Genomic DNA, 16,477 nt, shown 5'->3' with positions numbered 1-16,477 from the left:
TATGGGTAAGGATGTTTTGAGTTTGTCAAGTTTAATTTTTCCACCAAAGTAGAGGAAGCGACACTTGTACAACTCCCTCCATCTATAATCACGCCACACACCATTTTATCAATCGTACATCTAGTATGGAAGATGTTCTCATGCTAGTCATTACTCTCCTTGGCTTGTAAATTCAAAAGGCAGCGAATTACAAGTAAATCTCCCTCATCAATCTTAAAGTTCATGTTGTCATCATGGTTGTTGCACTGCTATTCTTTCAAATGTTTCAGTCAAAAGATAAGTTGCTCCATCATCTCTTCTTACCTTCATTGGAGTCCCATAATTTGAGTTGGTTCTATTGAAAGCCCTCTTGCTGAGTCTTCTCCAGCCAGGATTCTAAACACTAGCAACCTTGGTTGCTACAAATAAGAGAGACTAGTTTCAATTCATCATACTCTAAGACAGAAGAGTGATAAGAATCACTGTTTGATAAAGAAAGTTCACCACAAACAAGAGAGGCTAGTTTTGATTTGCCACTCCCAAACGAAGAGTGATAAGAATTTATGTAATACACCACTAAACAATTAGCAATTGCTTAGATAACAATTGAGGTAAAAATGCAATCGTCATTCAATGTCAAAATTCAAGCTCTATCATTACATTTGACTTTTTAACTTAAATAATAGAGTTAGAACATGGAACAGACCTTCAAGTATGGGAACTAAAGAAAATAAATAAATCACCAAACTATAAGAAAACAATAAATTCTCTTGGAACTTGAAATTTGACCTAACTAGATACCTTGGACTAATCTATTCATAACTTGCTCCAAAAGGCTTTAAAATGGATGTTTCAATATACAAAATAAAAGCCAAGAAACTTAATTTTCCCACAAACTATGGCATGCAATTTGATTCCACTTCCATCAAAAGTTATAAGCTTCCATAGTCGACATGAAACCTGGAATTTGACATGACTCAACATCTTGGAAAATCCAGCATGACTTGCTCGAGAAGGCTTTAAAATGGATGTTTCAATACACAAAATTAACAAACTATGGCATGACATTTGATACCACTTCAGTCAAAAGTTATAAGCCTCAAAAGTTGCCCCTCATGCTCAGCTCATTAGTGGTCTGTCCAGCACTCAAGTAATGTGATTCTAGCTTCAACTCTTTAACCACAGATTGTAAATGTATGTAGGATAGGACTTATTCTAGAAGAAGTCCAAGTTCCTTTTGAAACTTCTTGACTCTTGGCCCTCAAATGGGTAATTAGCCCAAGACTAGGAATATCACCAATTTGAGTAGCTCTTGTATCTGTATGATCATGAGTTACATCAGGGTCTGTCATCTCAGTGTCTTATAGAACTCATATGATATTGATATAGATTTATGCCCCATCTAAGAAGAGGGTTTTAATGATTTCCAAGAAAAACACTAACATGTGTTAGCAATGGAGAATAGCTAGTCGCCAAGTAGGAATATTAGAAAACCATTGAGCCAAAGAAGAAATGGTTGTAAAACAAGTATAATGGGGTAAAATAAATTAACAAAAACCAACTGCACATAGTATGTTACCAAAGTTGTCATATCACTTGAACATGTAAGGAGGGAGTGTGGAGATAAACTCTTTAACTCGTCCCTGTATTTTGCTGCATCCTGGAAACATCACATAACGTCATTAGGGTAGAGAGAGAGAGACTACAGAATGACACAAGACAGACGGTTATTCAGATGAGCACTTCTATGTGAATGTGTAAACCTCAAGCAGAAAAAAAAAGAGAAGTCAGAACAAGCACACAAGCATATCATGTATTACAATAACCCTGGCTTCTTGCACAAATCATGATCTGCAAAAGTTTCTATCTGAAAAACCACCATATATAGAGAGAGAGCATCTCAAAAAGCAAAAGCTCATCTTTTCCAAGAAAATAAGGAACATCCAAAAAGAATTTTGAGAACCCTGCAATATAATACAGCCACCATAATTCATAACGTATACTAAATAGGGCATCATCATCCTCCACCCATATGAATCTCCATAGGTCTTCATAGAAAAAGCTATAATTATTTTGTATACGACTATTGTGCTTTCAGATCAATAACCCCACAGTGAAGGATAATAACAACCATTTTTTTCAGTTTTTACTGATTACAAGGGGGAAAATTCCCTTGCAATTCATTTCAAATGATCGGCCCTTGCAGCTCTTAGGATCTCTTAGGATCATACCCCACCTTTGTTGCTTGGGTTTAGACCATTCTTTTATTCAAAAGAATTAGTTTACAAATTTCTGAACAAATGATGAGCAAAAGAGAAAGAAAAGTAGGAAAAGAAAGGATTTGGTTCCACAAGTATCACATAATGCATTCACCAAGGAGAAAACCATGTCTGTCAGAAAAATTGTTAGTCTTGTTTGATTAGAGAAATTTTAGTTAAAAAGATGATTAAAAATCACCCAACAGCACAAGATGCCTTGACAAGATTTTTCCTTGACAAGAAAACTGCAGATTTACCATGTAATAATCAGTTGCTTGAGAACTTGGTCATATTCAGATACCCACAAAATCTTTTACTAGGGAAGCACTTCATGTTCCTTTGACACTCTATAGGCATGTATGCATAATTATTTCAGACTAATTTTTTAGAAATCATTTTAGAAAGCAGAATGCGTTGATTATATGAAGACTTTTGGTTTTCTTGAAAGACCATAGTGGTTTGTCCTACTAGCTTCTGTTATTAGTGCAATTTTTGTGGGTAATTCACAGGATGAGTAATAGATCCTGAAGTAGGAGTGAATATCTCCCAACCATATTCAACCAAGTGTGCTAGCACTGTTTTTATGTGTATTGATTCTTATTTCCATTATATACAGATTTAACAAGAACAAACACAAGTACCTTATGCAATAGTTTAAAATTTCATATCATATCTAGCACTATGGCCTAAACATATCATTATAATAAATTATCCAAACTTTATACAAGTCGATAGTCAGCACATGTAAACATTTCTTCTGTCATTGTGTCAACCATGTCAATCACTACTATCATGTCATGCCGACACTCAATACCCCTTGACATTCTATAACACAAGACAAAATGAATTGATGTTATTATTTTTTTATTTTGTAGTTTGAATCCATACAAACAATGCCAAAAGGATATCATTACAGATGAAAGGCAAAATTAAAACTTAAGTAGTATAATTGTTTTATCTTCTCCTTTTTCTTCATCTCCTTCCTCCTTTTACCTCCAATTCACCTCTCATGACTAAAACTTCAAAATGACTCAATATTTAGAACCTTGCCTTGCAATATTAACATTTTAATTGTTTGTCTTGCAAGAGAAAGAAATTTTGTATTTAGAAGGATTGACTATTCACCCCTCCCCTCTATCCATGCTAACTCATATCTAGACTACCAACATTTATTCTTAACAAGTGTATCACAGAACATTGCTCGTTAAACAAAATTAACATCTCAAATGTTGGCAAGAACTATTTTTGCAATTCCAAAGTATGATAGGGAAAATTTTTTAGATCTGGGAAATAAAGATAGAATGCTACTGTAGAACCCATTTTAGAGTAGCATTGCAATGGGGGAAGGATTTGAAGATCCGGAAGACAAAAATGGGAAAATTCTCAAAAGAAGCAAATGGACTAGGAGCAAGTTGAATTGCTTAAGGGGAATGAAAAAGCCATGAACAATACAATAATATAATGGATGTATTGCCCAATGATATTTTAGAGTAAGGTAGTCAATAAAGAAGAACAAGAAGCACAAGAAAAGAAGAGTTTGTAGTCAATAAAGAAGAACAAGAAGCACAAGAAAAGAGGAGTTCATCATCATAGCGATGCTCATCATAATCATTTTCATCAGAGAGCGATGAAGAATCACAATGGTTTACATGGTGAGAAGAGCCCGTAAGAAAGTTGAGTACAAGGGAAATCATAAAGATAAGTAATGGGAAGAAGAAACAAAGTGTTGAAGATAAAATTAATGATACCAAGGATCCACAACTTGAAGAAAGCAATGCAAATCATGAGTCTATGGATAGGATGGCAAATAGTAAAGATTTCATCAAAAGCCTTTGAGAATAAAGACTCAACATTATCAAGAGATGGATCTAAACCAAAGCAAATGGAGGAAGATGTGACTAGCACTCCTTCAAATCCTTCAAGTTGCATAAAAAAAAAACACACACACACACACAAAGGATCACATGGCATGTTACGAATGCAATAAGGGTCACTATAAAAACAAGTGACTATAAGGAAAGAAGAAAGGAAGAGTAAATGATAAGGAAACAAAAATACAAGGTGAAAGGAAAAAAACCAAGAAGAAGCTTAATTGCTATAAGGGCAATAAGGTTGAGCACTTCAAGGTTGATTGGCAAGTAAGAAAACAATCCAAGTGTTTTGGGTGCAATAAAGGATCAAAATCTCAAGTCATGCCAAAATTTCGAACTTTGACCGACATGATATTGTTTTAGTATCATGTCAATGTTCCGATATATGGTGGAGAATTGGAGATGGAAGGACGAAGGAGAGAAAAAATAAAAAGATAATACAACTATATAGTTAAATTCAAATTTTGATTTTTCACCTAGAATGGTACGACTTTGACATTATATTGTATGAAGACAATTTACAAAAAAAAAAATTATGATTTTAATTTATCTTGACTTGCATTGTAGAGTTGTTGAGTGTTGGCATAAGACAATACTAATCAACAATTAACACAATGACATATGAGACATTGCCTATCAAAACGATACATTTTAACCATTTCACCCAACACGGTACGAGATTTTAAATCATGGGTGCAATAAAAAGATTGTCCAAAGATCAAGAACATGCATAAAAACAAGAGGTCCAGAAGATAACCAAGAAAACAATCAAAGTGTTTCGGTTTCTAAGTGCAATGAAATAGGGCATTACAAGAGATGATGAGTCTAAAGATGAAAAAGAGGAAGGAGAATCCAAGACAAGGAATTGCAGTAAAACACAAAGAGGAATTTCCAATATAGGTGAGTTAAAAAGATCAACAATGGGGTAACGAATTCCTCACTTATCATCAATTGTATAATTTAATGTATAATATTACTTTACAATTAGATGAGTCTAGGAGAATGACTATGGTCTTAAAGCCAGAACTTTAAGACCATGGATAACTTATCCCACATACTAGGTAGGCATAAAACCCTCAAGATTAGACTAAAGATTAGATATGTTGGGTTAGGGTTTAGGGTTGATAAGTTTTAAAACAAAGCTTGATAAGCTTGTTGACATGAGAAAAAATTCAAAAGATTCACTAATGGCTCTAGGAACTTAAAAATGATTATACTGAAGCAAAGGCCTAATCACGACAACAATGGTTTGGATTATAAACTAACATCTAAGAAGATGCTCGATGCACCATTTTATCATAGGGTTCCATTTAACTATAAAGCTAGAACATTTCAACTCACTAGGCTAGTCTATGGATGTTAGCAAGACAAATGGACCTAGGAAGATGACTAGGGAGATTAAGCCTAGTGAATACTAGTTAACCCAATCAGGACCAATAGATTTTGGATCCTTAGGGTGTGGCAATATATTAGGGGAGAATGGTTAGTTCACCTAGTAAATTGGCACATCCACTAGAACTCATTCATGCTAAGTGTTATTCTTTACTTATTATGTTTGTAATTGTATGAAATGAGACACTAGGATAGTTTAATACAAAACTATTTGAAGTTGATTTATATATCATGTTGAATATAATATAATTGATTGATTTTAAATGCCTATAGATATGAAACTTGGCATGATTAAGAAAATTTGACACGAACTATGATTAGGATGATCGAATCATTAAAATTGCATATTATGAAACTAATACATGTAAACATAAATGGATAATATTGATAGAGTTTGACAATTCATGTTTGAATAATCATATGATACCAAGATTGTAAAACACTAAACATAAACTATTATAGAATTGTGTCAAAAATTAAAATTTTAAAATTTTTGCAATGTAAAGTATTTTTCCTAAGGTTGGGATGTTAAGTTAGATATGCATACAAATTTTGATAAAATTTTCCAAATGTTTAAATTTTATAGAATTCATTATGAATTTTTAAAATTATTGATGAACATTTCAACATTTAGTCTACTGCAATAGGATTCAAACAGTTGGCACATGTTCTTGTCAATTGGAACAGTAAGTTCAATTGACTAGAATAGTAGTAGAACCAGAATTTTAATATTTTTGAAATCCTTCTAGATGAATAAATCATTGTGTGTCATATAAAGTAATGTTACAAGATACTTAAAAATATTTTCATTATGTATAGCATGGTCACATTAAATTTTCACACAAAAATAGCATCTAAGAACCTAGCATTGTATATAACTTGGTTGTTTGATCTTCGATTCTAAGATGCATATCATGCAAAAACAAATGCATTTCCATGTTTATGTTTTGATTGACTCTCTATGAATATGAATTCTATGCTTAATTTTAAAAAATGAGAATTTATGTTATGATTACTAAAAATACAAACACATACTTATGTACTTAGTTGACACATGATTTATCCATGGTATAAAATACATGTTGTGTCAGTCGACTCAAATGGAATTTTCCCTTCTGTCAATCAATCGACACTGGCATGGCCTTGAAGAAGCCACAGCCTCGTGGCGTCCTCCACGAGGACGCAGAGGTAGTCACTGCCTCACGGCACCCCTCGCGATGTCATGGACGCGGTGACATCCTCGTGGCATTCTCCGCAAAGCCATGGAGGTAGTCGCAGCCTAACATCATGGAGGGCACTGCAAGCTCGTGGCTTCCTCCATTTTTCCATTTTATTTAATTTTATATTTTAGTTATTTTTATGCATATTTATTTTTTCATTTATTTTATTTATTATTTATTTTATTTTTTTAAGACATTTAATTCAAATTCCTTTTTTAAATTTTTTTCTCTTTAATCCGTTAATTCTTTTTCCTCCGTCATTCATTTTTTCCTTTCTTCATCTATCCACGAGGATAAAAACAGAAGAAAATAATTTCTTTACCTCTTTAACGTGATTAATTTTTCCCTCTTTCATCTGTGTATGAGATAAACAGTGAAAAAAATCTCTCTTAAAGAACGGTTAATTTTTTTCCTCTATCTATCTACATAAGGTAAATAAATTAAAATAAATTTCTTTAAGACGGAGGGAGTAGATTGTTAGAAAAAATAAATAATAAATAAATATAATATAATTTTTAACCTTATAAAATATACTAATATGAATTAAATTATTGTATATATAAAAATTTTAAACTGATCAAAATAAATCCACTTTAAACCTACTTTATCCTGCCATGTCTACTTGGTGGACTTCAACTGACCCTAAATTAACTTTACTCAATATACAACAATTATTTCACGAGATAATATCAAAACTTGAACTTAACATTTAACATCTCAAATATAACTTAATACTAAGCATTTATAGCAATCAAATATTAGTAAAAAATATTTTTTAATTAATATATTTATATTTTAAAAAGTACAAAAACCATATCAATACGACACTATACAATATGAAATTGAATTCTTTCGGTCATAAATTGAAACTTTAGTGTAACTCGAAATTTTAAACAGATCATAATGTTTAGTTTATTATTCTTGTGGTCAATTGTTATGTAGTTTTTGTTGGATTATTGGTGAGGCTAAAGGGAGAGAGGGGGTGGTAAATAGTTGATCACTTGTTTGTTTACTTAAATCTACAATTAAAGTTAGAGTGCAGTGAAAATATAAAATCACCTAAGGAATGCAATACAAACAAGATAACACAATTGTTTACATGATTTCGAATTTAGGATTCCTACTCCACACATATAACTTGTTGGTTAGTCAATCACAATCCATTATCCTTTCTCCTCCTTGGAACTCTACCAAAAGTTGAGAAACAACTTACACTCTTACAGTTAACATGAAATGAGAACAAGAAGAATACTAGAGAAAATAAAAGCAAAGGAAAACAAGATCACTAAGCTTATGAATATAAGAATGAGAACTTTCATGAGGTCTCTGTTGCTCCCCTTGGACATATATATAGACAAAGTCTTCAGCTTTTTTTCAATAGTAGCTCATACTTATCTAACAGTTGCAGTCTATTCATGTCAAATCAATGACTCTCTTATAGGTTTACCTAATCAGTTTATTGAACTAAACCACCAGTTATGAATTAGTTAACAAACTAGTCAATTGATCATCAAATAGAAACATTTTGTATAATTCCATATGAATTTAAGTCGACTGCCTAATTGACTCATATTTTAGTGTACTAAAAGTCTGACTTCAACCACTTCTAAGGTCGAGTTTGTTCCTATGCTAGTCTCACTCATATATTATAGTGCATGTGCACTTGACTCTTCCTCATAGGAATGACCTTTTTGCCATGAGATTCCACCTCTGAAACCTCATTGTCACAAGAAGCATCGTTCCCAATTTTTCATGCTAAGAAGTCTTACCTCTGGGACTTCATCATCTTAAATCCTAAAGATGTGGTACTTCTTGACCTATTGGAGCATCAATCCATCATGTATCTAATTCTCGACTTACTCAGACTTCCATTTGCTAATTACTTAGTTCTCAACCGACTTGAGCTTCCACTTGCCAAGTACCTAGTTCTCAACCGACGACTTTCACTATTGCACCTGCATGGACTAATCTTACACTTGCATAATTAACACACATATAAGTAATCACGATATAATCCTAACTTAATCTTTTGTCTAAATATCAAAACCTCGTACTGAAAAGCATGATTACACTAACATTTTTTATACATTATTAATTAATCATTTTTTACGTGTAAAAAAATTCTCGATTTACTTGGACTTCCACTATTGCACCTATAATAAATGTCAAACAATCTTACACAGTTACACCTACAAACTTGACACACATATAAGTAATCACAATATAATCCTAACTTAAACCTTAGTCAAACATTAAAACCACATGCTTAAAGGCATGTTTGCACCAACATTTTTTATACATCATTAATTGGTTATTTTTTGTGTGTAAAAAGGGGAGAATTGTAAAGGTTTAAGTTGGTAAATCTCTCCCCCTAGTTGGCCCTAAAAAGAAACATCGTAGCTCACTCCTAGATGGAATCACTAGTTTATCTACTTTTTCATTTATTTTATGCTTTAACTTAAATAAATTTAAATATAGATGATGATATAGTAGGGGATAAAGCCTAATGGCAAAAAATGATCCATATAGTTGACCTTACCTAATGGGATAAGGCTTAGTTGTTGTTGTTTAACTTAAATAAATTTCTTAATGTAATGACACTCCTAAGTAACCAATCCATTAATTGGTTATTTAAGTGTGTAAAAAGGAGAGAATTATAGAGGTTTAAGTTAGTAAATCTCTCTCCCTAATTGATCCCAATCATAAACCAAAGGGTCCCTTAATGTAGTTCAAGGGGATGAAATCCCTTAGGTTGAGAGAGAGCTTTATGTCATCGATTGTTTATTTATTTATTTATTTTTGTTTGTTTTATGCTCTAACTTAAATAAATTATTGAACATGAAAAATTGAAAATTATTAGACCCTTAAGCAATCAATTCATGATATATTAAGCAAAGAGTGTAAGTTAGGTTTATCTTGTTGTATGCATTAAGTGTCAAGAACTTGGTAGAAGTTGCTTGTGCTTGTTCTTCCTCTAATTACCTTTGTAGGTTTGCCATTTATGGAAGATCCTGTCAATCTCAAAATCAGTAGGAAGAAGAGAAAATAACAATTAAGGAACGAAGAGAAGAAGTAATAAAGAAAACAAATTTAGATTAACTAAATCGCAATCGAGCTAATATCGATCTTGACATAGTCCTCGATAACAGCGTCAAAAATTTGATGTACAGAAACCGCAAGTACACAACTGTCATCAAGTAATAAAATGATCGATCTCATAGACACTGTAAAATTGAGTATTAATCAAATAGCGAAGCAAGTTATCTAGAAAGTCGAAAATCGCTAGAGTTGAGAAAGAAGGAAATTGAATCGAGAAAACACAAGTCTTAGGAGAAAGTCGATTTTGGAAAACAACTCTAGGATTTCGATTTCACCATGATGACTATTTCACTTTATACGCATGCAAGTGACCTATCCCAAGATATCGATATAGACTTTTGGAATAATGTCGGTATACCTACCCAAACGCGACGTATACTTTCGAGGCGACCTTACTAGAGTGATCACTTTCTCAGGAAGGCTCCTGTCATGATGTCCCATGGTCCTCTAGGTGGCATCTCTTACTTCGTGACACCAACTCGGAGTCAACCCATTAAGCTCTGTGATAGCCAATGGTGCCCTCGTGAGATTTTAGACTACTTTCGTGAACAACCTCTCACGTCAAAGTCTTTATGGATCGGATTTACCTTTCGGTACTTTCCGTGTCCCGTGAGATATAAAGATACACGATTAGTGTCAAAATCATGTATACGCAATAAAACTAGATCATGGATAAACACATCATATAACAAGAAAGATAAATAAATATAAAAAATAAATGTTAACAATGCATAAGGCCAAGGAATGAAATCTCGAACCATTTCGTCCGATACAAATAAAAATTTTCGTTCCACCTGCAAGCCGAAACCAGCATAGTTAAGCCTCTGGTGTCGATGCACCCCGAGGCCCCGTCGGGCTCTCGCAACTCGTCCGGAGGGATCCCTGCCACCATATAAAGTGTCCTAAGCGTCGTAGGGCTCATGCGACGCCTTTGAAGGTGTCGCCGAGCTACACGACACCTCCGGAGGCATTGTCGAGCTCGCACGACGCCTCCGGCAGCTCGGCGATGCCTCCGGCATCAAGCGTCTGCGAGGATGTGATCGCGCGGAACAAGGAACAACAAACTTAGGTTTAATTAAATTAATAATTTCAATCACCTCCCAACTATTATGATTGAGATAATTTAAATAGACTTAATTAAAGTTTAATAAAATTATCCTATTATATATATATAATTAATATATTTTATATTTTAAAAATATCAAAATTATATCGATACGATACGATACTGAAATGGTATCGTTTCGATCTGAAACTGAAACCTCGGCACGGGTCGAGATTTAAACCTTGTATCAAGTTACTCCCTCATCCTAAAATCTAGAGTACTACTCAAATGGAGTTACAACCAAAAGACAAAGAAGAAGACATCCTACAACTCGAATCAAAGTGAAAAAAGAAAAGGAAGCTTAGTCGTGTTGTTGACGGTGTCTTCGGAAAAATCTCCAAGCTCTAGGAAGGACAGAAACATTGACAACTCTTTAGAACGACTCTTCTAAGGTTTCCTATCACGGGAAAACACCTCCTCTCTTAATCATGAGCCTTTTAAAACTTTTTATAACTCCCAAAACAACCAAATTTGTTGGAACTTTCCAAATTTATAGGACGGCGCTCACGAGTCACGACCGTGATGGAGATCACTGCTTGGCCATGGCAAATCATGGAGGTTAAAGATAAGGTCCGATCACGGCGGTGATAGGCGTCACGACCGTGACAAGCAGTAAGGTCGTGATGGACTCGGGATGATAATCACGGTTGTGTCGGTTGGCATGACTACAGCATGACAGCTTCGGGATTCATGGTGCGTTAGCTACAAAATGGCACGACTATGACAGGAGTCACGTCCTACCTGTAAAGGCTATTAGAGGCTAAGTTACCACTTCATTTTGTGCTTAACTTAGACTAAATGAACACGCCCGCATCATGGACACGGCTAGAGCATATTCCTTGCTATAAACTCTTATTCCAAGGCTCTTTAGCCTTAATTATGCTTTGATTTCTCATCCTGTTAATCAAAAAATAGAAAGAACAGTTTTCCGAACTAAAAGGATGAAAAATGATGCAAAAGAGATGAAAGCATATAAAATATACTCATGTCATATAACAGAATGTATGGAATAGTACAAAAAAACTATGCGAAACACACACATCAATTACCCCTTGCAAATTAACTAATTTTCTACTTCATGGAAATCTTTTAGAGGGCAAGAAAGCTTTACAAAAATAACGTTTATAGTAAAAATAAATAGTAGGATAAGAAAAAGAATGTTAATCATAAAACCGAACATAGAAGCTTACAAATAAAATAGAACAATAAACAATAAAAACTAATAATAAAATGTAGCAATAGATAGCACAGAAGATTGTTGTAAAAGAAGCACTTGTAGTTCTGTGGGATGTTTGGACAAAGTGTTGTTACTCAATATTTATAAGCTCGAAATAGCTATCATCAGTTGATTGGTCAACTCTTACTAGTCAACTGATGCACTATTCTTAGGTGTTATCTATGGCGGTCGTTTCCTTCTCTAGTCGATTGATCTTCAAATATGAACCAACTGTTTTGCTATTAGTTCACTCCAAGCTTTTGTCAATCAACTCACCTATGACATGTAATCCGATTCACCTAAATCTAGACTCATTTTGTAGCTCACTGTGTCTATCAATCAATTGCTATAGATAAAGTCATGACCAAATCATTAGGATCACAAACACATCACTGGTTGATTAGGTCATCAGTCGACTACCCTAAAATATTCGCATTTCTTGACCAAATCTGCTAACGTTTGTTCCATTAGTCAACTATTATACCTAAAATATTCTTGTTAAAGTATATCCTATTTTCATGATTACAATGAAAATTCAAATTATCAATTTGTTGTTGATGGGCAATTTCCATTAGTCGATTGGCACATTAATTTTAACCCTGAAATACTTATTTCTTAATCAAGCTATTGTCTAAGTAAGAAAGGTACCCTCGCCCAAAGTACAAGTCTCTACCTCACATCTCACTCACCAAGAGTTATCCCACTTGCCAAGAATTCACCTCCTAGAGTTTTTAAGCTTGATATCTTGTCATTCTTGACCTACTAGAACTTTGTGTATCTGGTCCTACTTAACCTACTAAGACTTCTTGAATCCAGTCCTCTTTGACCTACCTAAACTTCTTGTCTGTGTAGTATTTGGTCCTCCTTAATCCACTAAAATTTCTTGTCTATATAGTCCTCCTTAACCTATCAGAATTTCTTGTCTGTCGGTATCTAATCCTCTTTGGTCTACTTGGACTTCTTGTTTGCATGGTATATAGTCCTCCTTAATCTGTTGGGACGTCTCGTCTGTAAGACCTATCAAGATTTCTCGTCTACCTAGTATTTGGTCCTCAACCTACTAAAACTTCTTGTCCACCTTATCTGGTCCTCTTTAGCCTACTGAACTTCATTTGCTAAAATATTTTGGATTTGCAATTACTCCTGCAATAATTGCATCCAGACAACCCTCTATCACATACTTGACATGGCACTATAATCAAGCTTGATTACTAAGTGCCTAATTGGACTAACACATCTGAGGGTTTGATGGTTTAACACGAGGTGAACTCGTGGGCAACATGAAGCATCAACAAGTTCAAAACCCCAAGACAAGAGAGTTGTAAGAGATTATGCATAAAATGTAATATTTAGTCTTATTCTTTAGGCAATCATCAAGGGATCAAGGGATAGTATGTTTAGTTAGGTAAGGGCAAGGGATAATATATTTAGAGTGAAGCCTTAGACTAAAGGGAAACCTATCCTATGTTGTAGTTGGCGGTTAAGCTCGATCTCATAGCTTTGCATAGGCTTTGAGAGTGTAAGCCAAGTAATGTCAGGATCTATGAACAAATCTTGTCGACTTGATTGGAGTGCTTAGTTGAATCGAGCAAGAATACAAACAATAGAATGTCTATATTCTAGCTTCGATCAATTGGAAATGGATCCAGTCGACTAAAATTGAATAAAATAAATATGGAACTTAATCTAGTCAATTAGAAAAAAATTTAGTCAACTAGAAGTTTAAACAATCGAATGGACTTTTGCTAGCCATTGAATATGTAATGGTTATTTTTGCAAGATTAGAGGACTGAAGGCTGATTCAATTGACTATAAAATCTCTTGGAGATCGTTGAGTTGGTGTAATTCTGCAAAACTGATCTTCAAACTCCTTCCAAGTGGATGCATTACATTGCAAAGGGATTCAATAAGGTTGAAGACATCAACTCAAGCTCTTATTAATTTTTTTATTTAGTCTACATATCATCTTTATATTTGAGAGGAGAGATCAATTGTAAACATCCTGGGCAAATATTGTAAGAGTATTGCATTAATTTTGTAAAGAGAGAGTCATTGGTGGAACCTTTGTAGAATGACTTATCGAGCAATTCATAGGTCGTGAAGTAGGAGAGAATCTCTAAACCATGTTAAACAAAGTCTATTAGCATTCTTTTGCTTGTGTTTATTTTTATTTTTGTTGTGTGTATATTTAACATGAACAACAACACACGAATACCTTACAATACTAACATTTTAATAATTATCCTTTTTTTGCTAGAGAAAAAAATATCCCCGACCTTCTAGTCGGCCTAACTCATATAGTCACATTGAGACTAACTCGTATTTGGACCACCATAATCCATTCCTAGCCATCTACAAAATAAATTATGTTTCAGAAAATCAAGAAGTTAACGCATAGAGCTCCAATGCATTATAGCAGTATATTTGTATTCAAATGTCAGAAACAACAAAGCATGGTGAAGAAAATACAATCCTAATTTACCTCAAATCTCTCTTCCTCAATAGCCTTCCTCAGCATTTTTCGAAGTTGCAATAGCGGCTCTTCCTCCTCAAATGATTTCAAGGAATCCCTGATTCTAGCAGCTTCCTCATAGTCCTAAAAAACCAAAAAAGCCATATGCAAAGGAAGACCAATACCAGGGAAAATTTAGCTCCAATCAATGAATATCATCCTCACAATTTTACTAGACAAAATGTTACAATCGATAGTAGAAAATCGCTTGAAATTTAACGAGCAGGAAGTGTGCAACAAGGCGATCGTGATTCTTCTGAAATATCTCAGGATTGAATCAGGTAATGATCCCACGAAGAATAGATGGAAAAGAGTGGTATGGTGATTAGAAATTGAATGGTACAATAAAAAGATTATTGGAGATGGAATGTACAAAAAAAAGATGGTGACCAGACTAGCAGGTTAAGTTCAAACATATTTCCGAGAAACAAAGGGTGTGAAGATGGCACACCTCGGATTTGGCGGCGATAGCCAACTGTTGTTTTAGCAGGGCATATGTCTGACTCCTCGACGGGAACCACGAGTCAGCTGAGGACGAAGAAGATGCTTTCTCCTCGATACGATCCCCATCACAATTGCCCCTATCCCGATTATCCCGATCTGGGGTAGGAAATGAGGAGGAGGTTGCCTTGGCCTTTTGAATCCTAGCAGTTGACCTCCTCCCTGATCCAGGCAAAACGGCAGCAGTCCTTGGCGTCGGCGTCTGGGAGTTGAAGAGAGCGGCGTGAAGGGGGAGAAGTTTTAGGCTCATCGGAGATTGGATGATGGTGGATGGTAGGCGATAAGAGGCGATAAGAATGGTGGATAATGGTGGTTTCCTGAAATGGATAATGGTGGTCTCCGGAAAATGTTGATTTCAGAAAGCACAGGTTGGAAACAGGGAGACAATCGTATACTTCGAATTCGCCACTCGATTATTTATAAGAATATAAAATAAAAAGTTACAGTCACCATATACAAATGCATATATTTATAGTTTGATTAATATATTAATCTAAGAAAATATAAAATAGGAAGGCAATATATCAACACCCACGTTATGAACCGATGGAGATGGATGGTGATATAGAAGGTCTTTGCTGGTTTGACATGGTAGAAAAAAAGATTAATAATCATCCCAAGCTAGCGCCTGACTTGACATCTCGACGGTCAATGGTCAAGCCACGCTTTAACCGACCCATAACAACCGACGACATGCTCTTACAGTTCGGTCATCCAATTATGTATCTTGGCTCAGACTCAACACTCTGACCCTATGATCGATCAACTCGATCACTCAGCTCGGTCAGACATTCAGGTCAGTTCGGCCTCACATACAGGTTCGCTCGGCCACACATTCAAGTCAGCTCAGCCATGTTAGGATATATACTATAAGTTTAACTTTTTATATGAACATCTATTTTAAAATAAATTAAAATAAGAATCATTTTGGTCAAATTGTTTGCATTTTATATTTCTGATATATGTTAATGCAGTTGTCCACTTAATTTATATTGTAGATAACATGGTATGTGGTACCACACAGAAGATTATGTTATCAGTTCCTTATAAATTATAAATAATAGCTCACAACCAAGATGGATTGGGATAAATCATTGGAGTGGTTGTAGTGTAATTGATTTTAGTTTATCTTAACTATAAAATTACATTAGTACACTTTGTGTGTATTGAGCAGGACCGTTTGAAGTCGTTCGATTTATACTGACTATATAATCGTATTAGACCTCTGTTATTATGGATGTGCATGCTCTTAATCTCTATACAATAACAAGCACATATACTTAATATTTATTTTTTAATTCATCAAAGGGTGAGATTTATTCGT

At 34.4% G+C, this 16,477-nt stretch overlaps 1 protein-coding gene across 1 annotated transcript; it reads right to left on the bottom strand.

The window, feature by feature from the left end:
* Window positions 1-297: 297 nt before the first annotated feature.
* Window positions 298-15,499, bottom strand: LOC141836716 (uncharacterized). The gene is made up of 4 exons (XM_074724231.1): window positions 15,104-15,499; window positions 14,623-14,736; window positions 1,559-1,639; window positions 298-398 (listed from the first exon to the last, which is right to left on the bottom strand). Exons 1-4 carry the CDS (start codon window positions 15,401-15,403, stop codon window positions 306-308), a joined length of 588 nt encoding a protein of 195 aa, XP_074580332.1. The 5' UTR covers window positions 15,404-15,499; the 3' UTR covers window positions 298-305.
* Window positions 15,500-16,477: the final 978 nt, after the last annotated feature.

Source organism: Curcuma longa, chromosome 10, assembly GCF_044706935.1.
Source record: "Curcuma longa cultivar G26 ecotype Majalengka, Jawa Barat chromosome 10, ITB_CL_G26_1.1, whole genome shotgun sequence".
Taxonomy (NCBI): domain Eukaryota; kingdom Viridiplantae; phylum Streptophyta; class Magnoliopsida; order Zingiberales; family Zingiberaceae; genus Curcuma; species Curcuma longa.
Note: the sequence above shows the minus strand (reverse complement) of the source record. Positions and strands in the feature narration are given on the sequence as shown.